Genomic DNA, 25,676 nt, shown 5'->3' with positions numbered 1-25,676 from the left:
ATTTCTTTTAATTAAGTCCTGGATAATTTGACATCTTCCACATATCTTACATGAAGGCTCTGAGTTTCTGAAATGGAGCAACTCAACACCTCAAAATCATGGATTCTCTCAGGCTGGACTGGGAAATACAGATGAAGCACCATTAAAAGATATCATTCTTATTTAATAGCAGGCAGACAACCAAGGGACAATCATTTTAAAATAAAGGCTCTCCCTTATAACAAAAGTCAAACCCAAGCAGGTATTCTGGAAACAATTTCGTCATGATGCATCCCTTGGCTCTGTCTCTTTTTCTGTTTCATGAGAGTAACGGCATTTGTCTCCAAGTGAACAGTTACCCTGAAAGGGAAACATGGCCATTATTTTACATCTTAAATCAGATATTCACATCCTTATTCAGTTCAGAAAGCACTGCTCATCTGGCCTTTACATGCATAAGCGCACACTTTGAAGTTGGCTTCCTGCAACAGAACTTAATACTACATTAATATTGCAGTAAGTCAGGCAGGCCACGTATGATATCCCACCCTCATGCTCCTCACACACACAGCCTGTAAAAGCTAGACAAGAACAGAACACACATTATATTCCTCCAAGTCTTACAAAAACAATTCTCCTTTGAAATACACACATTCATATTGTTTTAACCCAAGGATCCAGGGCATGCTTTCAAAATACTTCCACTGAATATGGACATCAGTTTTGCACAGAAGTGGGACACACCAAGTCTTCCAAGTGGCTTTCCACAGTTTCTGGGAAGAGGGGAAACTCCAAGCAGACCTTCCCAAACAGGACATGACCAGATTAATCAGGCACTCAGGAAACCTCTTTTTTCTTTCTTTTTTTTTTCCTTTTCTTTTGAGTGAGTGCATTGAATCCAGATTGACACTCAGTGGAGTTTCACTCACTGAAAGAAGACGGCTAGGTGGCAAATTTTGCAGTTCCCCTTTTGGCCCCCAATGCTACCTGAGTAATATTCTGGAGGCCTAGCAGACCCTCTGGACCAGCAAAAGGCAACTCGGGCTTGCCCAGTTCCAAACACTAGCACAGCCCCTAAAAGTGCTCACCTGCCGGAACCTTTTGCAGGGGAAATTCTTCAAGTGGGCCCCGTCGCTCTCTTCTCCACATGCCTTCCTCTTGTTCTGGTGTAGTTTTCTCTTCTCCTGAAGATTGGAAGAAACCCCTCCCCTAACCCAACAGATGTGTTAAGGAGCTAGCTGCTCCTTCTGCTCAGTTTAATACCACAGCATAATGGAGAGTTGCAGCCAATATCCACAGGACTCCAATTTTCTTTCTCTGCTAGGCCCAGAAACCGCTGGCATAATCCCCTGGTCACCAGGAGATTTCCATACAGAATCTGGGTAGATGTTGTCCCACCATCCCCTAATTTCCTGTGACCCTTACCCAGCTTTGGCTCTTGCTTTCGGCCCCCAGAAGCGCTCTGGATTCAACTGGAATCTTTTCAGGCCCTGTTTTCGTGAGCTAGGGTTAGCATCTGCCCGTACCGTGAAGGATGCCTGCAACCTGTGGAGTTGAAAGCATCAGCTATGAAGGAAGTCAAAAAACTCAACCTCAATTACTCAGCAGGTACTGCCTATCACAAAATGAAGTGACACAGCATTTGTTTCTCTTAGAAAGAGCTGAACAACTTCTAAGTGGCAAACCACATTTCTGTATATGTGTACTGATGCTATCTTGAAAACTCATTTTATTTTTTTTAAAAACATGCCCCATATCGATGTGTGTTCACATGTTCCTCACTATCTTTTTTCTGTAAGAATAAATCCATCTTAACTGCACGTAGTCATTTATCCAGCAAAAACTCATTCTCAAACACTATTGAACTCCAGTGGACGAAGAAGAAGCAGGTAGCCATCTTGACCTGATTTAAGCCTTGTCTCTTAGAGGGCACTAGAAAGCTGAGTTTTTGTCTCTTGTTGTTTAAAGACTTGGTACTTGTTTATAAGGTGGTGAGTGTCAGGGGTGTTAGGGCCATCTGTCAGGGGTGCTTGGATTGTGCTTTTCCTGCATGGCAGAAGCTTGGACTAGATGGCCCATTCTATGATTCTGCTCTCAGTCTCCACCACTTACTTGGGCTCTAAGGAGAGAATGCGGGCAGCTGGGCTGCTCTCGGACAGGCGCTCTCGCTTCACAGGGTTGAGTTTCTCCTGAAGTTGAGGGATAAGAATATTGGAGAAAGAAGGAGAGAAGTTTTATGCTAGTATCCTTTCATTGAGATGTGACTGCAGAATGGGCAGGAAAGAGAAAGGGATTTGGGAATTCAGCCCCTGCAAGCATATCCAAGCTCTTTCTTGGTTCCATATATTTATTACATGTATATGGATCTGCATCACACCAGACCCAAATGGCACAGCACATGTGTAGGAAAAAGTGCAGTATGGAGTGTCCTGAAAACTAGACATCACTGCAGTGAGACAGAAGGACACAATGCAGGCTTTCTGCCCCCCCCCCCCCATCACAGCATACTAAAAAGAGAGTGGTGCCAATGCCAAGACTGACCAGTATACAGAGAGTCTGAAAACCAGAGCACCTTCCCAGCTATTCTGGGAGGTGTCTGCAGTCAATGATCCAAAAGGGAAAGTTCCTTTTCACAAAAGTAATCCCTTGCTCAAATTACCCAGCAGCGCATGATGTCCCAAACCACTGGCGGCGGTGCATCTGTCTTGATGGCACTCTTGCAGGCATGTGAGAGCGACACCCGGTAACCAGCATGGAGGAGAGCCGATCTGGAAAGGAAACCCAAAGAAATCTTACACAGAACATCCTAGCTTCCAAAGGGGAAAAAACATTAACAGAAGCTGGTGTAGAGGGGCTTTTTAGCCTTAAAATGATCTCTGTATGGATTAGAGATTGTGGCCAAGATTATGTGACATGCAATCGTAAAGAACTGGGAGCTGTTAGCTTGCCACCCTAAAGGTCTGCTAGTTGTTGCAGCCAATAAGCTAGAACCTGTCAACTTGGTCTTCCCAAAGAGTCTGTGAAATGCTCTTCATCGCATATTGTACAAAGTGAACCAAAAATCCCCCACCTCACCACACATAAGTTGTCAATTCCAAAGCTAAAAGCAATTGTGTATTGAAGCCAGGCAAAAAATTACATCAAAAATAACCTGTCTTGCCATGGGATGAAGATATTTTGGACAACCTGAAAACTCAGGCATTAAGGCCTGTGCATTTTATGTAATGGAACAAACCGTTTGCAACCTCCTGATGTTTGCTGAACTGCAACTTTCATGAACTGTAGTCAGCAGTTGGCAATAGGGAGGAATGTGGGCAGCTGCAGTTCAAAAACATCTAAAAAAAACCTACACATTTTCCACCCTGATCTAGTATTCTAAACAGCTGGTCTGCTTGGGCCCAAACCATAAAGAACCAGTGAACTGTAGGTAAAGACTGAATCCCAGAGCAGAACTCCAAAGAAATAAAAGTGTTGGGTGTGCTTATTAGACAGCCAGTGAAGACACCAGGTCTAAGGTTTGGATCGCAAAATAAAATAATAATAATATAAACTTTATTTATACCCTTCCCACCATCTCCCCAATGGGAACTCGGAGCAGCTTACATGAGGCCAAGCCCAAATGATAATTACAATAAAGAAAAACCAAAAACTCGAACAATAAACAATAACATCATAGTTACATAAAACATATGAATACATAACAATATAAAAAATAAAATATATGCACAGGCACAATAATAATGGGGAGGCTACATGTAGTGATTAAAGGACAAACTGATTAAAACTAATTAAAAACCCGGGCGAGATAAAAGAGGGAAGCAGGTAATTTACGGAGGAGGGCTCATTTTAGCGGGAGTTGTGGAATCAAGCTTTCCCATGAGCGGGGACATATATTCCAATGACAGAACTCTGAGGCAGAGCAATCATGTGGGATTATATACCTACTCATCAAAGGCGCAGCAGAAGAGCCAGGTTTTAAGGTTCTTTTTTAAGATTTCTAGGGAAAGGGCTTTATTAATTTCTCCAGGCAGTGAGTTCCAGTCGGGAAGCCACAGTGGAAAAGGCTCTCTCCCTTGTAATCACTAGGCAAGCTTGGGAGACTAGCAGGGGCGAAAGAAGGGCTTCCCCGGAAGATCAGAGGGCCCGAGATGGTTCATGGCGGGAGATACGGTCACAAAGGTAGGCGGGTCCCAAACCGTTTAGGGCTTTGTAGGTGATAACCTGCACCTTGAATTGGGACCGGAAAATAAACAGCAGCTAGTGGAGCTTCTTAAACAGGGGAGTTGACCGCTCCCTCCCAAAAGGCTTCTTGGTCCTCCCAGTAACTAAGATGCGGCCCTGCCCATTGCCACATACTACACGGTTGAACTGCTCACTTCTCTCAGGATATCACTTCTGCTAAGACAACCATTTCTTGCCCTGTCATTCCCAATCTTACCTGAATTGCAGCAAGGAAGGACTGCTGCAGTGGACGGTTTTGCTGAGATTATCAAGGGTATAATAAAGAGGAACATCACTGAGTTCCTGCCACAGAAGACAGAAACAGACTAGTCAGACAGAATATTAGAGCTGGTGTTACTGTAGCTGAGGCAGCACACACTTTTCTTACAGAGAACCTTAGCAGAAAAAATCAGTGGTTTCTAAACTTTCTGCCTCAGAGAATCAATAAGAAGTGCTAATTTATTCAGCTCAGAATGAAAGGTCTAAGGAAAACACTCGGATCACATAGACCCAGGCCCAGCTTGCTAATTTCCCCCTCACTTTACACAAATGGAGAGCCAGACATTGCAGACCTCATTGCAATGGACTGCAAGAGAGAATTTAGCAGCACTTCACTCTCAGGAACCCTGGGAACCTTCTAAATATGCTGCTTTACAAACACAATCTAAAAACCAACAGCCTGGACTGAAAAGGGCTAAAAACAAAATACCTGCCAGTAACCCTAACACATCCTTTAGCATTTCCATTTTAAACAATTAGCCACAATGCAACGTATGCACACATACATTTGTTTAGTGCCTCTTAAATGTAACTATACCATTTGCTGTACTCACTGGCTCTGCTGCGCAGCAAAAGAGCCAGTGTGCTGCTTTACAACCTGATGAGACATTGTTCCCCACTGGAAGGGATCTTAAAGGGGACTTGATCCTATTCTGCAAGAGCTGTCCTTGTCTAAGCAGCCACAGGCACTATGCTCACCTCCAGCGCCATGCTCAGGATGCCCTGAATCCTCTGGCCTGTTTGGAAGCGTCCTGAGTTGCTCCCAATAGCTGAGAGGACTTGCTGGACAAAGGCCACGTCGTGGAGAGGCTCTGCCCAGAAAGGGCCAGCCAGCTGCAGGAGGAGGAAAGCACAGGTCACTTGGGGAATCTCTTGGCCAGAATCATCCGACAATGGGGCCTTGAAACCAGGGAAGCTCACCTGGTGGCGTTGATGGCAGTGTTCACAGGAAGGGCCCACAGGAGGCCCACAGGCAGCCTTGTAGTTGATACTATTTGGCAAGAGAGAGCAAGAAGTTTAAGATCACCCTCAGGCTAGGAAGGGGCCAATTTCTAGGTTTTTTTTCCCTTAGGTCATTCAGATGCATGATAACTACATTTCTCAACATGCAGTAGACTAACTAGACAGCCAATAGACTAACTGACCGCTGCTATGCTTCTCCCCATACAGGAATGAGAACTGGGTCCACTATACTTGGCATCAGGCAAAGGTTTACGGCCCCTGCTTGGTGCTCAGCTTTGGACCTTCATTGCCCTTCCTGTTTGGCAGTTTACAGTCCCTGTGAAGAGAACCCTTTTGGGTCATGTCTGTAACTGAGAGAATAACTATTTTTTTATGTTTATAGGCAACACTGAAATGTTTAGGCTGGATTTGGTTTCAGTTACAATTCATAGTAAACACAGCTTTCCTTTCCATCCAGAAACAACACCTCACCCTTTTCTATTCACTGAGTCTCAGACAAGTAGACACTTGATCTTAGCTCAAACGCTGATAAATGTCTCAGACACATGATTGTAAGTAAAGCCCTATACTCGGCAAAACAGAGGAAAAACAAGGTGAAAGTGGGTTGCCAATAGTTGTGCAATGGTTTCATAAAGAAAACATGAAAGGATACTGAGTGGAAAACATATTACTGATGTGACCCGCATTTGTAAAAAGACACCTTGCTGAGAGACAGATCTTTCTCTGATTGGCACAGGAATATCTCTCAATGCAATTGTTCCTACATCTACCCATTGAATTGGCTAAAGTAACAGAATGGAAGGAACTATTGCTAAAAGGCATTAAAAACACCCAGTTGTCTTACTTGTTTCCATTGTGAGCCATCTTGCCAAGTCTCTGTATATGAAAGGAACCACAGCCCACACAATTATAGACCAAGGCCTGCTTGCTGTCAAGAGAAAAAAAAAGTTACCGAAAAGGAAACACTGATTGCAGTGAATAAGCCCCTCTGTTTTATGTTTACTTCTTCCCTGAATTACAATAGCTAATATTTCCATCACTACTGCAAGCAAAATTGGGGGAAAGAATAGGAATTAAGGGAAAGCACAGAATAAATTTATTTGCAGATGATACTCTTGTAACTGTTAAAAACCCAATACAACAGTGGGAAAAATTTAAGCTCACTTAACAGAGATTGGAAGAATAACAGGTCTACAAGTTTTCTGGTACAAGTCAGAAGTGTTACAATTTTATTATCAGGGAGAAGAAGAAAAATTAAAGCAGGAGGGAAAAATCAAAATCAGAGAGACAATTAAATATCTAGGAATAAGAGAATTTAGAGATAAACAACTTTACCAAATAGAGAAAGGAAGTGAATATTAAATTGCCAGAGTATGCTAAATTTAAGCATTCTCTGACAAAATGGTTAAAATGAAGATATTACCTAGAATGCTACCTATAAAATTTTCAGAACAAGAATTTTCAGAACAAGAATTTAAAAACTGGCAAAATGTTAAATTTCTATTGTAACTGAAATAAAAAAGCCAGAATAAATAAAAGTAAATGGTATAAACCACAAAAAGAAGGTGGCTTAGGCCTCCCAAACCAAGCCAATCAAGGAGATTTGGAATGGTTAGAAGAAGATGATAAAATAATCGATTTGAAATTGGAATATATATTTTTCTAGATAAAAATGGAAGATAGAAGAATTGGTATAGCAAGTTAAATAACTCCTTAAAATGTTATGGAAATTTTTTGGAAGTATAAAATAAAGTTGATGCCAGGTATATCACCTTTAACACCGATACTGACTATAGAAAATTTCCGTGTAATCCTTAAAAAAATTACTGTAGAAGATTTTAAACGAAGAGAAATGATGAAAATAAAAGTGGGATTTAAAGATGACAGATAAAGAAAGAATAAAATATCAATCATTAAGAGGTAAAATTGCATGGTATAAATACTTACAACTGGGAAAATGATCACTGATATACAAAAGTAATATAAGGGTGAGAATACACAAAATTTGAGAAGATAATTATCCAAAGAGAAGCTAATGTACAATAAAAAGTACAAGTAATATTTATAAATTATTATTGGAAGATGAGCAGGAACAAGACCATCTCAAAGAAATATGGGAATTAGACTTTGGAAGAACTTTGAGCATTCAAAAATGGGAAAAATATGGAATATGTGTACTTTAAAAATATGTGTGTAAGAATTAAAGAAAATTATTGTAAAATAATATGGAGATGGTATTTAACACCAATTAGATAAAATCAGATACATGGGAAATACCCAAATCAATGCTGGAGAGGATGTCAAGAAATAGGCTCATACATCCATATGTGGTTGTCTTGTAAATTTATACAAACATTTTGGGAATTTGTATTAAAAGAAATAAAAGGGATAATAAAAATAGAGATAAAGAGCACACCAGAAATAGCATTATTATTACTGCATGACAATACTAAATCCTCACAAGAAGTGAAGGAACTCATTTCCAATGTTTTAACAGCAGTGAGACTGATAATAGCGAAAAAATGAAAAGATAAAAGTGAAATCCCATTGGAAAAATGGTATAGAGAAGTTTGGAATATAGCACTTAAAGACAAACTGACTTGTGACATCAAATTTAAAAGGGAATATAGAAACAGACTTTTGGAAAATATGGGGGAAGTTTATAGAATTTGTTTACTGAAGGACAAATGGGAACAAACCCCCAACAGAAACAATGAAATTTTGGAGATAAAGAATTAGATAAGTTTGTCCATGGGAAAAATGTAAAGAAAATAACTAAATAAGCCCCTCTGTTATCTCAGAGAAGTGGGAGCAGTAGATAGCACCACACAGGAGATTTGTGTACATTTCCCAGCAGATAAAGCACAATGGGAAATGTAAAGCAGTGCAATAAAGTCTGGGGCAGGCTCACCTGGCAGATGCTTTGACCTTGGACTGTGCGGTGAAGACCCGGACATAAACACGAATGTAAAAATCAACACTGACAGATAGGAGTGGGACAATGTAACGCTGGTAGCAGTTGGCACGCAGGTCAAGACTGTGCAAGATAATCCGCAAGGCCTGCAGAAAAAGGAAGCCATGGCTGTCTTTGGACAAAGACCACATAGTTAGCTACACATTGTGCAATTCATGGTGCCTTTAAGCCTTGATGTCTTCCTCATATACTGGGAAATTTTCATGCATCCCTAGGTTTCATCATCTAGAAAAGGAGATTTTACTTGAATTCGTTATTATGTGGCTGTCCTTCAGTGAAGCACAGAAAAGCCAGTCCAGGAGAAAAGGCTACAATCCCACAGTCTCTTTACTTTTGACAAGGACACTTGCCAAGCGCTGCTGGCTACTACCGCTGAACCTTGCAAAAGCATCAATTTGGAATCATTTGTTTCCTTTCGAGCAGGGTAGGAGATAGGCCAATGAGAGAAGGGCACAGGCTGTACGCATCAGGATTCCTCACACTTCCGTCTACTCACCATTTCATGGCAGAACCTGGCCTTGATTGACATGGCCCCGTACTTGCTGTAGCAGGTCTCCCCAGAGTTCCCAGCCATTACAGCCATATCAGTACATGTGACACACAGGAGACCTGCAACAGTATCCCCAAAGTGAAGATAGTGCACATAAAATGTGATATACACTTCCTCCCCACAATATACCTAAGCAAGTATCAAACCACACAACAGTTGGCAAGCAATACATAGTTAAGACAACCACCATTCTTCACATTTGGAGGGGGGGGGTTCTGTGATATGACATTATTCTTTTCAGAAGAGCCTACAGTTAAACCAGTCCATGGTAAAAGAAATGACTGCTGTCTCCTGTGTCGTGACTATAAGGCAGGGAACAAATACAGAATGCAGGTGCCAAAAGGGAACATCAATGAGACAATTACATTCCCCTGGCAGAAGTCATTCGGTCCCTCAGAAGGTTGAGGGAGCCATATAATTTCCCAAAGCCAGCTGCAGACAGACTTGCCAAGAGTTTAATTTCCCACCACTTCCTATATTACATCCCAATAACATTTAAACATTTGCCACCCTTTAGTGAGATGTTGTTGGACTACAACCTCCATCAGCCCTAACCAGCATTGTCAAATGGTGAGGCACACTGGGAGTTGTAGTCCAAGAATATTGGGCAATATTGGACAAATTTTGCCTTCCTCAGCTTTAGAAGGATTTTGATCTTAGAAATAGAAAATTGGGCTAATTGTAGATCTGCCTTTCACAAGAATCTGATTCTGCAGGCTGGTGAAGAGAAGGAGAAGCTGAATTCCCCAACCTGCAATTTTTAAAATATAGGATAGACACACTACAAAAGCTATCAATGGACCTATTTTTTCAACCCAGGTGGGAAAACTTAAGATGTGACAAAAACTGCCATCTTACCTCCCTCACTGACCGCCTGCACTGCAGCATCCAGAAAAGTGGAAGGGCTGCCGTATGGGTCCAGATCGATTACATCAAAGAGTGCTTTGTCTGCCTTACTCTGATACATCACCATCCTGGGCACGAGAAACAGAGAGGTGCTCAGAAGCAGCACTTCCCATGAATAGAACGAAGGAAACTGCAGCCTCAGTGGTATAGTAGACCATGAACAATTTCACTTAGGATTGGAGTGGAGCACTTCTCCATGTAAAAGCTTTATTACTACTACACAGAAAATAAAAAATGCCAGAATGAAACACCAGACTACCTGCAAGAAGTGCTTGAGTGTTCAAGAATATATCTCAGTGGCAATCCTGTAAGTTTGAATAACTGGGCCAGTGAAACACAAATGTTTCTGGGCCACCATTTATGAAGCAAGCCACTGCACTAGTAGCCATTTGTACCTTGACTGACTGCAGAGATACAGGCATCTCACACAGGGGCACCGCTGATTCTGCTTCAAAATCAGTATTTATATAAGCTACAGAACTGCATCCAGTTAAGATTTAGAGGCAGCATGTCACTCACAACTTTTAATTGTGGAGTCAGAAATTGCTAGGAGTGCAAAGACATGAGGTTTCTTCTGGATTGTTTTCTTTGTTTCATTTTGGTTAGTTTATGGCCTGGCGAGCGGGGCGGGGGGGGGGGGTGGAGTGGAGTGGCTGCATATTGCTTCTGAGCTGCAGGAACCTAACCATGGGTATAAAAATAATAACAATAGTAGTAGTAATAATCATAATACATTTATAACCCGTCCTGACTTCCCAAAGGGACTCAGGGTGGTTTACAGAGAAAAGAGCAAAGTGGCAAACATTAATTGCCAAAACGAACAAACAACAACAAATAATCAACTGGAGCCACGGCAGCATGGAGGAGGGTGATGATGAGGTCCTCATGAGCCCAATGGTGCCGCAACGGCCTGGAGAACGGCGATGATGAAATGTTAAGGGCTGGACAGATTTAGCAGATGATTCAAAGTCATTAATTCCTTTCCTTTCACTCTGTATCACAAAACAAGGCTCCCGAAGAAATTGTGGGGCAGGGGCAGGGGCAGGATGGGGACCTGTCCCAAGCTTGCTAATGTAACGGTTGGGTCACATAACCTACTTGGCACAGAACAAACTTTCAATAAGCCATGCATAAACTTTTCCATCAAATGAGGCTAGGCCATGGAAAAGCTTATGCTTGGCTCATTGCACATTTGTCCTGTGCCATTCCCATTAATCTTCACTTTTGGCTATGGTGTCTAGGGCTACTGAGTGTTGTAGTCCAACAATATCTGGAAAGCTACTCTTCAAAACCCCTATCTGAACCCAAAACTCAAAATCTGATTAACATTCAGATTTCGTTTCAAGATTTTTTGAAGGCAGCCAGACTATAATTTCCTAATATGCAGGAGTTCAGATCAACCAGTTGTTCCAATGCACTGGGTTGGCCCTGGGAAGTCTTGCCTGCATTCCTCTTTGAGCTATAGCCAAAACACCCCAGCAACAGCTGTACTGTCATCTAGGTCATTGAAGAAGACAAACTGATCAAGCTGTCAAGTGAGGAAGGGCCCCAACATCCAGACTCAATAGATCTGTACTTACCGGGCATCTGAAAAGCTTGGAGTCACCAGGTGACCCACATCATTAAGCTGAACATTTTGGGTGATGAGTTCCACAGCCTTGGAAGAGAAGTCATTAGCCACCACGCTGCGAAGGCCAGGAACCTCCTTGGCAAACCTAATTGAGCGTAGTCCAGAAGCAGCCAAGGCCTCCAGCACTCTCAGCCCATCCTGCAAGGAGCAAGAGGAATGATATAGCGAGAGAGGCAGAGGGAGGCCTGAAAGAATGGAGTTCAACACTAACACAACTGCTGACTTAGACCTTCTTTGGGGTGCACTTGCCCCAGCTCCCATAAGATTTAAGCCCAGTATGATGGCAGCTGCAGAACTGTCAATAAACAAATGAGCTGACTGAAGCAGTTATGGAACAAATCTTTTCCATGTAACTTACAGTCTTAGGAACACTTTACATGCTAAAATCAATGCAAGTTAACTTTTGTGGCACAACTTGAAGCACTGACTTGTGATTCCTTCAAAATGTATCCAAATCAGCTCCTCTTCCCCATTCTCAGACTTCTGTATCTGAAACTGAGACTCTAGGATTGGCTGGTAGTAGGGAGGACCAGGACTGGTGGTTTTATTTACGAAGTTCACTAAGTGGCCTCAGGCCAGGCACTCAAATCTTGTATTACAGTCATAGACCAGAATAAGGAGAGTGGGTACAGTTTGATAAAAGCATAATACATTGAAATAATTAAAATCTAGGCTAAAAGCTAAAATACAAAGGTAGATTAAAAAGCTAAAACACAAGATTAGAAATATAATAATAATAATAATAATAATAATAATAATAATAATAAATCTAGAAGAAAAGGAAAAGGGAAGGAAATATGGAGGGAGGGAATATGAGGGCGCATAAGAGGGAGGGGTACAGTCAAACACAGGTCTAGGAGACTAGAGAGTGGGAGCATTAAAATATATCTATCTATCTATCTATCATTACAATTTTCTGATAAGTTAGAATGTTAACTTATGGTACCAGCCATCACTTGGTAAATAATAAGCACTGCCACACAGAATGTGGCAACATTATAGGTTGTAAGAGAGTTGGAATCTGAGAGCAACACGGTGGTGTTCTGAGTGTCCTGGGTGTTTATATAGCAATGGTGAGATTAGACTAGTTCAAATGTAAAACAAGCACTGGAGGAACACATGTTTAGTTGTTTCTGTGTGTCCAGTCACAGGGGCAGAGTCTCTCTAGGTAGAGGTCTTCCAATATTGACCCCGTAATACAGCTGAATGAATTAGAACCAGACATCCTGAGGAGTGAGGTTGAATGGGCCTTAAAAAGCATTGCTAACAACAAGGCAGCAGGAGACGACGGGATCCCAGCTGTTTAAAATCTTAAAAGATGATGCTGTCAAGGTGATGCATGCCATTTGCCAGCAAATATGGAAAACACAAGAATGGCCATCAGACTGGAAAAAATCAACTTATATCCCCATACCAAAAAAGGGAAATGCGAAAGACTGCTCCAACTTCCGTACAGTGGCCCTTATTTCTCATGCCAGTAAGGTAATGCTCAAGATCCTGCAAGGAAGACTCCAGCAATACATGGAGTGAGAGTTGCCAGATGTTCAAGCTGGGTTTAGAAAAGGTAGAGGAACGAGAGACCAGATTGCCAATATCCGCTGGATAATGGAGAAAGGCAGGGAGTTTCAGAAAAACATCTACTTCTGCTTCATTGACTATTCTAAAGCCTTTGACTGTGTGGATCATAATAAATTGTGGCAGGTTCTTGGTGGTATGGGGATACCAAGTCACCTTGTCTCTCTCCTGAGGAATCTGTACAAGGACCAAGTAGCAACAGTCAGAACTGACCATGGAACAACAGACTGGTTCAAGATTGGGAAAGGCGTACGGCAAGGCTGCATACTCTCACCCAACCTTTTTAACTTGTATGCAGAACACATCATGCGATGTGCGGGGCTGGATGAATGCAAAGCTGGGGTGAAAATTGCTGGAAGAAACATTAACAACCTCAGATATGCAGATGACACCACTCTGATGGCCGAAAGCGAGGAGGAGCTGAGGAGCCTTCTAATCAAGGTGAAAGAAGAAAGTGCAAAAGCCGGGTTGCAGCTAAACGTCAAAAAAACCAAGATTATGGCAACAAGAATGATTGACAACTGGAAAATAGAGGGAGAAAATGTGGAGGCCGTGACAGATTTTGTATTTCTAGGTGCAAAGATTACTGCAGATGCAGACTGTAGCCAGGAAATCAGAAGACGCTTACTTCTTGGGAGGAGAGCAATGTCCAATCTCGATAAAATAGTGAAGAGTAGAGACATCAGACTGGCAACAAAGATCCGCCTAGTCAAAGCCATGGTATTCCCTGTAGTAACCTACGGATGTGAGAGCTGGACCTTAGGGAAGGCTGAGCGAAGGAAGATCGATGCTTTTGAGCTGTGGTGTTGGAGGAAAGTTCTGAGAGTGCCTTGGACTGCAAGAAGATCCAACCAGTCCATCCTCCAGGAAATAAAACCCGACAGCTCACTGGAGGGAAAGATACTAGAGACAAAGTTGAAGTACTTTGGCCACATCATGAGGAGACAGGAAAGCCTAGAGAAGACAATTATGCTGGGGAAAGTGGAAGGCAAAAGGAAGAGGGGCCGACCAAGGGCAAGATGGATGGATGGCATCCTTGAAGTGACTGGACTGACCTTGAGGGAGCTGGGGGTGGTAACGGCCGACAGGGAGCTCTGGCGTGGGCTGGTCCATGAGGTCACGAAGAGTCGGAGACGACTGAACGAATGAACAACAACAACAATACAGCTGATGAGAGGTCATGGCCCTCCGATGGTTGGTACCTCTAGGGGAGACAAGGTACCTACTGACTTAATTGACGATGAAGGTTGGGGCATTCTCTGGACCCAATTGGTGCTCTTTGTGTAATATATGTTGTTTAATTAATGCTTTGGCCTGATCTTGTCCCATTCTGCGTTGCAACCCTGGAGAAAAGCCCAAGGATGAGAATTTAATTGCTACTGCCTGTTTCCATGTGGACTGGAAAACATCCCTCATAGTTAGTAGGGCAAAACCAAGGGGAGAAAGGGATAATCTGAGCCAGTAGTTGAGTATGACCACCCACACCCTGGCCTCCATTTTCACGAAGTCTGTCTCTAGTCGCAGGATGATACTGGAGACCCATTTTGCAGAGCTGACTTTAGAAATTTTGATTGCACAATCTAGTGGGGCAAAATTGGAGAAGGGGCCTATGCAGGAATTGTGCAACTGGGTTGGCTTCAAATACTTTGAGTGCTGCAGGTATGAAGTAGCCACCTCTTAACTTGAGATATTTGAGAATGGCAGTTGAGCTCTTTTGCGCAGTCCACATGGTCCTCATGGGCTTTTCTGCTACTGGTAGAATGGAGGGCTACTCCCAGGTATTTGAAACATGGAACCTGCTCAATTTTATGTCTATCTATGATCCAGTAGGCCATAGACAGCCATAAAATCTCCAATACATGGAGGCTTCTTGGAGGAAAGGTGACACATACAAAACATACAAAATAAATTGATGCATTTGTGAACAAAGAAAAAGAAATCCAAGAAGGACAGAGAAGGGGAAACGATGAATCAACAGCTCTCAAATAATAAATCAGCACACAAAAAAAACCTGCTATCTAGTGCAGTGTGATTCAGAGCCCTCTCAAAACCCCAAAACATAAACAGAAGGATGCAGTACCTGGCAGACTTCTCCCACTGCTGCGACTTTATGACCTTCCTCCTGCAGCTGATCATCAGAAAGATGCTGTTCCAAGTCATCGTCTTTCTCTCCCTTTGAGAGATCCACCACCACTTTAGAGCTATTTTCCTCCCCAGGGACAGCAACTGGAGGACAGAATTTGATATGAAATCCATGCCTGGAATCCTGCCTGAACAAAATACTCATCCTCCAAATCACAGATACCACTGCAATACAGAATGCTATTCAACATTAAGCTAAACAGGGCTGACTAAAATTTCTTGCCTTTAATTCGTTTGCACATTCAGTGCTTTCAATTATGATGCTTTATTTTAAACTTAAGTATATTAACTTCAGGGACACTAACATTGAGTCGCCAACTGGCCGAGAAAAGAGGTATACAAGTACAGTAAATACAATAAACATTGTTTGTTCCTTTAATTCAGCTGCTACTAATTGACTGCATACATTCTCCGATAGGTTTAACAACTATTTCCCAGAATCAGAAGAAGAGTTTGACAGGCAACTGAAGAAGTACATCTATCCAAAAAGCTGAAAGTTGTTTCTGTTAACTTTGCATACTTGCACTTTCCATAAATTGAGCAAACAGACTATACCTGCTTGCTGCTCTTTAGAGCGGACAGAATCCTGGCTTAACAGCAATATGGTCAGCCCTCCAAATTTGTGGGTTTAACTTTTGTAGATTTGGTGAATATGCTCTCTCTAGGACTCTCCAGGTTCTCCAGCATGATTCTGTGGTCAATATCTAGTGGAAGCTGACCATGGAGACACACTGAAGGACCTAAAGACTCCAAAAGAGCTGTTTCATCAGATTTAAAAACCTGTTCTTTTATTCACGGTTTTTCTACTTTTGCAGGGGTCCTGTACCTCTAACCCCAGTAAATGTGGAAGGCTGACTGGATTTTTAAAAATTATTTGAAAGTATATTTAGAGTCTCTTCATTCATGTTCCTGTAATAGTCCGTAGAGTTTCAAAGTCAACCATAGCTACTTCATATCATTCAGTTGGCTAAAAGCTCAGATCTGACCATAGTCCTGATTCCAATCATTCAAGCAATATAATTGGAAGGGAGAACAGATTATCCACTCACTTTTCTGCAACTGCTTACTATGAGCAGGAGAAAGACTAGCGCTTAGGAAGAACTGAGGAGAACTCCGAATATGCAAATCATCCCAGTGTTTGGACTGTGAAACAAACTAAGACAATATGTAAGCATTACTTTATATGAGCACTAGCAGTGAGTGGGCTTCTTACATATCATTGGCTTACATGAAATAAAAAAGGATATGCTGTTACTCACTCCGAATCCCTTTTGATGAAAGCTGCAAACGAGCAAATTCTGTAATGACTGCACACCTGTTAGCAAAAGAAAAGAGGATTTCAGAGTGTATCACCACTCAGAGCACTGCAGTGCTGTCACTTTACAGCTAGAATATACAAAAACACTAAACAGACAGTAGGCATTCAATACATTACTTCGAGAAATCCTTTAAAACCTCACTTGCTAGGTACCCAAATGTACCTGTCACTTTATAAAAACAGTGGAACAAAATTATTAGCCCCAAACTTGACATCAGTACTTAAACTTGTGTGAGGGCAACTTTCCTCTTACTTTTTAAAAGCAGATCTTGCAATATTGGGTTTGAAAAATAATTTAATAATGATAGATGTTTTGGCCTACAACTGCCATCAACCCAAGCTAGCATAGCCAAAAGTGAGGACTGATGGGAGCAGTGTTAAATCTGAACACCTTGGCCATGCCTATGTTGCACTAATGAAAAGTACTGTGTTGGGGTTAGCAAATCATGTGGAAAAGGCTTAATATAAGTTACATTTCAAAGTTCACCAAACACAAACACTTCCTACAGTATGCATGGTCTCATAAATCAGGTCCCAGCATTGCCATCCAAATAACTGGATGCTTTAGGCTGTGCTGTCAATAGGAATTAAAGAAGCAAAGTATCAGTGTAACAAGGACTCATAACCCTGTGCTACTTCCATCAATGGTTTCATCATCATGGGTGTACCACTCTACATCAATTTCCAAAAGACTCTTGAAGTCATTCAAAATCAGGATACACACAGTATGGCCATTCTCCCAATGATCCTTCTGGCAATGAAGACACAGGCCTCTTGAGATTGTTGGTGGAAGTGGTTCATTTTAGTGAAAAATGTGTCCAACACGGTGCAACTTGGGGGGGGGGGTTCTAATGGGACAAGGACTCACACATCTTCTAGCACACCTCCTCATAGACCAATAAATCCCCAGGATCTTTTTGGACATAAGGAAAATTAGTCAACTTTTAGTACAGGAAATATTTCAGCAAGAAACTAGACAAATGTCCTTTGAGAGAAGAATTCATAGATGTAAAATATTTACAGGTATCTTTGGTTCCCTATAAACTAAATCCCAAAGCTACATTCAGTTTAACAACACCAAGATAAAAATCCCAATTTCACCCACTTTTCTAAAAATACACACACACACACACAAATCAGAGCATCCATCATTCATGGACAGATTCCAAGAGTTCATCAATAAAATTTGCACTCATTCATACTTACGTGAGGTCTCTGTTGAACTCCTGAACAGGGTTGTAAAAGACTTCATTGGCACTTGGGAAAATTATTCTTGCCTTCCCTTCTGTAATCAGGGTTTTGCCATTTTGCATGGACTCACAGCTACCACTGGTCTCTGCTTTAGGTGACTGAGCCACATTTTGCATCAGATCAGCACTATCTATTTTCATCTCTTGCAGCTGTTCATCCTCCATGCCTTTGCCAGAAGAACGTCTTCTGACCTGAAGTACAGTTGATGACAAGAGATTACAACTCTTCTGAATCTTCTGTGCCACTACACTTCTAGATGGAGCTACAATGCATCTCAGATGCCAATTCCACAAAGACTTGCTTGTCATCAGCATATGATTTCCTCTCAACTATATTCTGAAAATAGAACAAAAGCTATTTCTACTGCAAACAGCCTACAAGTCCATGCATTTATCCATCAGCACTCCTGCTCTAAGTGGCACCTTCCAAAGCCAAGGTATCATACATTATTGTGTATGGGTGAAGGGGGGGAGCACAAGTGAATGAGGAACAACCCCTTGCCAATTATCTGTGAAAACCATGTGTCCCTGTTTAAGGATATTTTACAGCAAACTACATATTCAATCTTAGCCTTTCTGGTTGTAGTAAAATCACTACAGCTAGTGTAGTGATTTTACTATAACACCTAGTGATTTAGGTGTTGGGCTAGGACTCTGGCAACCAAGGTTTGAAATCCTGATTGGCCAGGGAAATTCCCTGAGTGAACGTGGAGATGTCTCTCTGCTTAGAAGAGGGGGAAAATGGACTCCCTCTCCTCTGAATGGATCTTGCCAAGAAAATCAAGTGATAGGGTTGCCAGAAATCAGAAACAACTTGGAAGCATACAACAACAAAATTACTTCACAGATATTTGCAGTAAACTATTTTCTAACTAGTCCTGAAGCAAGTACTACTATTTGATATTAAAGTGGTAATATTTAGTATTTACCAAAAGAACAAAAAAGTAATGCCCACAACTGTCTTGGAATGGATCTACACTGTCAAATGAATGCAGTTTGACACAAATTTAACTGCCATGGCTCAATACTATGGGACCACGGGAGTTTTAGTTTGGTAAGGCACCAGCACTCTTTGGAAGAGAAGACTCAAAACTTCTTTTACAACTTCTCTTACAACTTCCAGTATTCCATATTAATGAGCCTTGGTAGTTAAAGTAGTGTCACACTGGATTCAATTGACAGTGTAGATATATCCTAAGAGTTATTCTCTTTGATTTTATCTGAACAAAGGAAAATTTGGTAATCTTAAGTAGACAGGTAGCAAGGCTTGATCTAGAGCAGTGGTTCCCAATCTGTAGGTCCTCAGGTGTCTTGGCCTACAACTCTCAGAAATCCCAGCCAGTTTACCAGCTGTTAAGATTTCTGGGAGTTTAAGGCCAAAAATCTGGGGACCCATAGGTTGAGAACCACTGAAGGTCTTGATTACTTTTCCTCAAAGCCAGTGAACATGCTTGATACTTAACTGAAACTCCCTGATGCTCTTTGAGGCTTGCAGGCTACCATTATGTTCCTTACGCTGCAAGCGTGGTGTGACTTTATGGGCTCCCTGTATCCTCAGGGGAAAAAGAAGAAACACAAATGTCAGATTAAGTTCATGCACAAGCCTCCCCTATTCTATAGAGTCAGAAACAAACCTAACCTGGCACAGGGAGTGCCTCTACACTGCAGAATTAATGCAATTTGACACCACTTTAACTGCCACTGCTCGATGCTATGGAATCCTGGGATTTGTAATTTGGTGAGAACTCTTGGTCAGAGAAAGCTAAAGACCTTCCAAAACTTACAAAAAAAATTCAGGATTCCATAATATTGAGCCATGGGAGTTAAAATACCACAACGCACTAGAGAATGAATCCACTTTAAATCCGGTTTCAGCCTCCTGCAGAATTCTAGGGTTTGTAGTTTAGGGAGGAGCCTTTAACAGCCTCATTAAACTACAAACCTTACAATTCTACAGGAGGCAGAAACCGGATTTAAAGTGGATTCATTCTCTAAAGTGATGAAGTCGTAAGTGGTGTCAAATTGCCTTAATTCTACAGTGCGGACGCACCCAGGTTACTGAAAATAATAGATACACGTGATTCCTACAGCGCGGCCGAAGAATTCTGAACTACTAGAGTCGCTTTTCAGGACTCAGAGGGAGAAAAGAAAACGGCTTCCTCCTCCTTCCGAGCACAGCCAGGCCCCCTCACTCGTTTCTCCGCCACCAAGGAGAGGAAAGACAGCGCAGCCGCACCTGTCAAGCCCGAGCTCCACATTTTCAGCACAGGTTGGGTACTCCCGACGCCGCCATATTGAACCTCACTGGGAAATGATCAGCTGATACGCCTCTAGCCAATAAATCTACAGCAGCGGACGGCGCCTCTACAGCACCAAAAAAACACAGTGCCGCTCAGAATTTCCGAACGCAATTAGGAAATCTTGCGGTCTTTCCAAGTAGCTTGCCGTGATTCAGCTGTCGTTCACTTCAAGGCGACCTCTTCCGGATCTCGGGTGTGTGTGTGCCTGTTACAACATCTACAACCCATCTGATGTGCTTTTAGTAGCTGAAGATTAAGGGTGGAGTTAATGCGGTTTGGTACCACTTTAAGTGCATGGCTCAATGCTATGGAATCGTGGTAGTTTTACAAGGCCCTTGGCCTTCTCTGCCAAAGAGGGCTGGTGCCTCCCCAAAGAAAAAGCAAAAGAAGCATTGTTACTTGGTGGATTAGGAATGGGTTTGTTAGAAATCCATTCATCTCTTTCCTTCCGTCTAAAGAACAATACAGGGGTGGTTGCAGATATAAAGAAATTAATTGTATTCTTGACCTTCAGGCATTTAGCTTAAATGCAAATGGCAATTTGACATAAACATAATAGTTATGTTTTCCCTATTCCAAAAATCTAATTCAGTTGCATTCTAAATGCAAATGAATTAGAGTTTTAAGCTTATTAGCTATTCATTAAATGCAGTCTTCTGCAACATTTTGCACTGACTAAAATAGCTACCCACACAGGGACCCAAGACTATGGCCCCATACCTTGAGAAGGCTAATATTGCTGATAAACTGTAACTGATAGGGTTTTGCTTTGTTTTTGTAATGCTGAAATCAGACTGTGTAGATCAGGGGTCCTCAAACTAAGGCCTGAGGGCCAGATACGGCCCTGCAAGGTCATTTACCTGGCCCTCGCTCAGGGTCAACCAAAGTCTGAAACTACTTGAAAGCACACAACAACAATCCTATCTCATTAGCCAACAGCAGGCCCACACATCCCATTGAAATACTAATAAGTTTATATTTGTTGGAATTGTTCTTTATTTTAATTATTGTATTGTTTTTATTTATTTATTTTGCACTACAAATAAGATATGTGCAGTGTGCATACTAATTCATTCATTTTTTTCCAAATTATAATCCAGCCCTCCAACAGTTTGAGGTACTGTGACCTGGCCCTCTGTTTAAAAAGTTTGAGGACCCCTGGTGCAGATAGTACAAAATATATAAATCAGAATCATAATATGCCAAGGCAACAATGACTTGAAGGCACACAACAGTACATCTATATAAATAAAAATGTAATATTCGTTTGTGGGATTAACATAACTCAAAAACCACTGGATGAATTGACACCAAAAATTAGAAACAATGTACCTATCAGGCCAACCAGTGACCATCACTCATAAAAACACTGAAAACACAGCAGAAGGGACTTAAAACGCCAAAAAAGCAAAAAGATGCTACAGCGCAATTGCAAAAATGACTTCCCCCGGCAAACAAAACACACTCACTTCCGGGCTACAGCTCCCAGCATCCCCTAGACCAGGCCTTTTAGGAAAGGAGGATGATCCACATGCATTGCTTCCAAGATGCAAACTTTCTTCCCCTTAGATTTCTTTAAGAGCATCCCAATTCCTGCATATTTCCAATTTCCTATTGCTGGACTGCAACTCCCAGCAATCCTCCTGATAGATAGATTAGATAGAGATAGGTAGGTAGATCGATCAGGAAGACTACTGGGAGTTGCAGTCCAAGAATAGGTAGAGAAGGAAGAAAGGGGAAAGGAAAGGAAAGGGAGGAAGGAAGGGAAGTAGGAGAGAAGGAAAGAAAAAAGGGAAGGAAGAAAGGAATGAGAAAGAAAGGAGAGAAAGAGGAAGGTTGGCCACAGCAATGTGTAGCGGGTATAGCTAGTATCTATATAAATAAAATTTGTGGAATTCACATAACTTAAAAAAACCACTGAACAAATTGACACCAAATTTGGACACAATACACCTATCAGACCAACAAGTGACTGTCATTCATAAAAACACTGGAAAACACAACAGAAGAGGTTTAAAAAGCAAAATAAATAAAAGATTCATTACAGTGCATGCACAAAACCACATATATACACATATACACACAAAAAACACATATACACAGACTGGGCCACAGCAACGCGTGGCAGGGGATGGCTAGTCCATTGTATGTTTATTCAGATGTAAATTCCACTATGTACAGTGGGATTCATTCTTAAGCAGGTATTCGTTGGATTCAGTCTTAAGGTGGGGTTAGGCACGTGTATCTTGTCATGCAGAGATGAAATGAGCAGCACTTGCAGAAATTGCCTTTTTCTAACCAATTGTGAAAGCCTGCAATAGATGTGGGCGAAACAGCAGGAGAGAATGCTTCAGGAACATGGCCATACAGCCCGGAAAGCTCACAGCAACCCTATTAAAGTCTTCTTTCACAGCTTCAGCTGCCCTCTTGCCCCTCAACCCAATCTAACTGCTTTAATGAGAGGCTAACAATGTAATATTATGCATTTCCTAGCATGAGAATACAGTGCAGCGATGCAGCTTAAATGCAAAAGTGAAATACACATGATTTTTCCCTGTGGACAGATTGAGGCTAGCATTATGTAAGATCGTGTGTTGAAAATAATCCCCACTAAGTAATTAAGTTCAAGTGGGTGACTTTGGGCCGGTCTCTACAAGCACCATTTCTAGATGAGGATCTAGCAGTTTTACCTGCTTGTGAACACTTTTTCAATCAGGGATGTGTTTGGTTGCTGCTTATATGAACTTTTAGGTACTGTTTCATTATCTAGGCCAGTGGTTCTCAACTTGTTGGTCCCCAGGTGTTTTGGCCTACAACTCCCAGAAATCCCAGTCAGTTTACCAGTTGTTAAGATTTCTGGGAGTTGAAAGCCAAAACATCTGGGGACCCACAGGTTGAGAACCACTGATCTAGGCAGACTCTGAAAAGGGGCCAAGACAGAGATTAGTCTACTTTATGGAGGGGCGGGGGGGGGGGGGGGGGAGGAAAACAATATCCCCATTTTAAGTTATCCCTCCCATTTCTCATATCATAAAAGATGGTTGTTTTGAGGATGGAGACATGGGTGGGGGGAGTAACAGGAAAACGAGGAAATTGTTTTACTCCTTCAACCCCCTCCCCCTTAAAATGGACTCTCCCTCTTTCTCTAGCACCCTCTTGTGACCTCCGCCTGGATAATAGAACAGTACCAAAGTTTGTTCTCATAGCAAAACTACCTTTATATGTGGACTTTACAAACCCATTACAGCCGATGCAAGGTTAAATTGCATTACATGCATTAAATAAGTATTGTTAAGTGTATTGCCCTATTTGTGGTTATGTCTGTGCTGTTTTTTTTGCAATGAACCACTACAAGTAGAGTGAATATTGGCAGATACTTTTTCAAAAGGGATGTGAAAAGATGCGCCTGCCCAAATTACCTTACGCCCGGTTGCTGAATAAATGTTATTTATTATCCTTGTATTTTGTTCTTGTATAATTTATCTATAAAGCCAAAGCATAGTTTTAGCCCCCGAAGTCATTTTATAGAGGTAAGCTCTACTGAAAGAGTGGAAAACTGTAACACTTCAGATTTTATGAACTGCCATAGCCATTCATCCCTGGTATTGGCCAGGTTGGCAAGGCTTACGGGGACTGGAATCCATCAATATCTGGAAGGGCGCCTCCAACCCTGCGATCATGGAAATTGTAATTCTACTCAAATGTTATAGAGTAGAATTTAAACCCCATATTCAAGCCACCCACACCAACTGCTTTTGGATTACCAGTTGGCTTGGTCTGGGTTCATCTGCCAATGACAGTGGATGTATTTAGACTGTAGAATTCATACAGTTTGATGTCACCTTAACTGCCATGATTCAATGCTATGGACTCCAGGGCTTTGTAGTTTGGTGTGACACCTCCACTTTGGGGCAGAGAAGAAAAAGGCCCCGTAGAACTTCAACTCCCATGATTTTATAGCATTGAGCCATGGCAGTTAAAGTGGCAACAAACTACATCCATTCTACAGTGTTGATGCACTCAGTGTAATCTTAAAATACTGGCAGATGACAAATGTTCATCTCCATTCCATGAAAGGTCTGCAGATCAAGATGTAGGTAAAAACATCAAATTAGTTCAAGCAGTGGTGGCAGCTTTAGTGATAATATCATATCGACCCAGAGCTGGATAGTCTGCCACATTTGCAATATATAAAACACAACTCTCAGGCAGGGAGCAGTCTCTATATCTAGGAAAACAAAGTATTCATTAACTCCCGTCCTCTGCTATATTTATCATATCAGGAGCAAATTGAGAATATAGGTATAATGTATTTAAAAAGTTATGCTAGATTTCCTTTGACCAGAAGCTGGCCACTTTGATTGCCTCTGGTGTTGCTGTAAGAAGGTCCTCCATTGTGCATGTGGAAGGGCTCAAGCAGCATTGTAGTAGGTGGTTTGTGGTTTGCTATTCTCCACACTTGCATGTCATGGACTTCACTTTGTAGTCCCATTTCTTAAGGCTGGTTCTGCATCTCGTGGTGCCAGAGTGCAGTCTGTTCAGTGCCTTCCAAGTCTTCTGTGTCTCTAGAAGGGAGTCTGTCATCCGGTATCAGCCACTGATTGGGGTTCTGTTTTTTTACCTGCCACTTTTGGACTCTTGTTTGCTGAGGTGTTCCTGTGAGTGTCTCTGTAGATCTTAGGAAGCTGTTTCTTGATTTAAGGAATTGGCATGCTGGCTAATATCTGAACAGAGGATGGGCTGGAGATGTCGCTGCCTTGGTCCTTTCATTGTTGGCTCCTACTTCCTGGCAGATGTCAGGTAGTGCAATACAAGCTAAACAGTATAATTTCTCCAGCGTTATTGGACATAGACATCCTGTGATGATGTGGCATGTCTCATTAAGAGCCACTTCCACTTCTTTAATATGATGAGATATATTCCATACTGGCCATGCATACTCAGCAGCAGAGTAGCAAAGAGCAAGGGCAGATGTCTTCCCTGTGTCTGATTGTGATCCCCAGGTTGTGCCAGTCAGCTTTCATACAATATTATTTCTAGCACCCACTTTTTACTCGATATTTAAGCAGTGCTTCTTGTAGGTCAGAGAAGGTCCAGGGTAACTCCCAGGTATTTGGGTGTGCTGCAGTGCTCCATTGGGATTCCTTCCCAAGTAATCTTCAGAGCCCGTCCTCTGCTGAGATGTTGCTTTATATTGCACCTACATTAAACTGTCATTGTTATTTATATAGAACTGTTAGTACCCATGGTGCTTTATCATTAGCAGACAACAGGGACCTGCTCCAAGAAGCTTAAAAGCTACATTTAGATGAGGGAGGAGGAAGAGGGATGACTGGGAATAAATAGAGTTTGTTTCAGTTGATAATGAGACTAAAAGAATGGCAGCAAAATGCAACACCAGATCTATTGGCCACCCCAATTCTTGATTGTCAATAAGGTTGAAAAGAGGCTATGAGTCATAAGGGAGTCGTAAATCTTAGAACTGATTTTGCAGTTGGCCCTCCGTATGCCATGATTCAACCGTCCATGGCTTGAAAATATTAAAAAGGAAACCTAAAGCAAACCTTGATTTTGCTGTTTTAAATAAAT

General features: G+C 41.8%; 1 protein-coding gene across 3 annotated transcripts; it reads right to left on the bottom strand.

Annotated features, from left to right (window-relative positions):
- Positions 1-142: 142 nt before the first annotated feature.
- Positions 143-20,117, bottom strand: TRMT1 (tRNA methyltransferase 1). Of its 3 annotated transcripts, none has more exons than XM_060764919.2 (18): positions 20,024-20,117; positions 19,251-19,333; positions 17,744-17,979; positions 16,479-16,534; positions 15,158-15,303; positions 11,453-11,640; positions 9,825-9,940; positions 8,913-9,025; positions 8,354-8,502; positions 6,287-6,370; positions 5,401-5,470; positions 5,179-5,313; positions 4,418-4,503; positions 2,639-2,747; positions 2,092-2,168; positions 1,405-1,524; positions 1,068-1,188; positions 143-339 (listed from the first exon to the last, which is right to left on the bottom strand). In XM_060764919.2, exons 3-18 carry the CDS (start codon positions 17,950-17,952, stop codon positions 262-264), a joined length of 1,857 nt encoding a protein of 618 aa, XP_060620902.2. In that variant the 5' UTR covers positions 17,953-17,979; positions 19,251-19,333; positions 20,024-20,117; the 3' UTR covers positions 143-261. The 3 variants fall into 3 exon arrangements, with proteins under 3 accessions (XP_060620902.2, XP_067319847.1, XP_060620903.2); XM_067463746.1 differs by having other exon boundaries at positions 19,251-19,340; positions 20,024-20,108; XM_060764920.2 differs by lacking the exon at positions 19,251-19,333 and having other exon boundaries at positions 20,024-20,108.
- Between the last annotated feature and the right edge of the window lie 5,559 nt (positions 20,118-25,676).

This window comes from Anolis sagrei, chromosome 2 (genome assembly GCF_037176765.1).
Source record: "Anolis sagrei isolate rAnoSag1 chromosome 2, rAnoSag1.mat, whole genome shotgun sequence".
NCBI lineage: Eukaryota > Metazoa > Chordata > Lepidosauria > Squamata > Dactyloidae > Anolis > Anolis sagrei.
The sequence above is the reverse complement of the archived record's forward strand: the minus strand, read 5'-3'. Positions and strand labels throughout refer to the sequence as shown.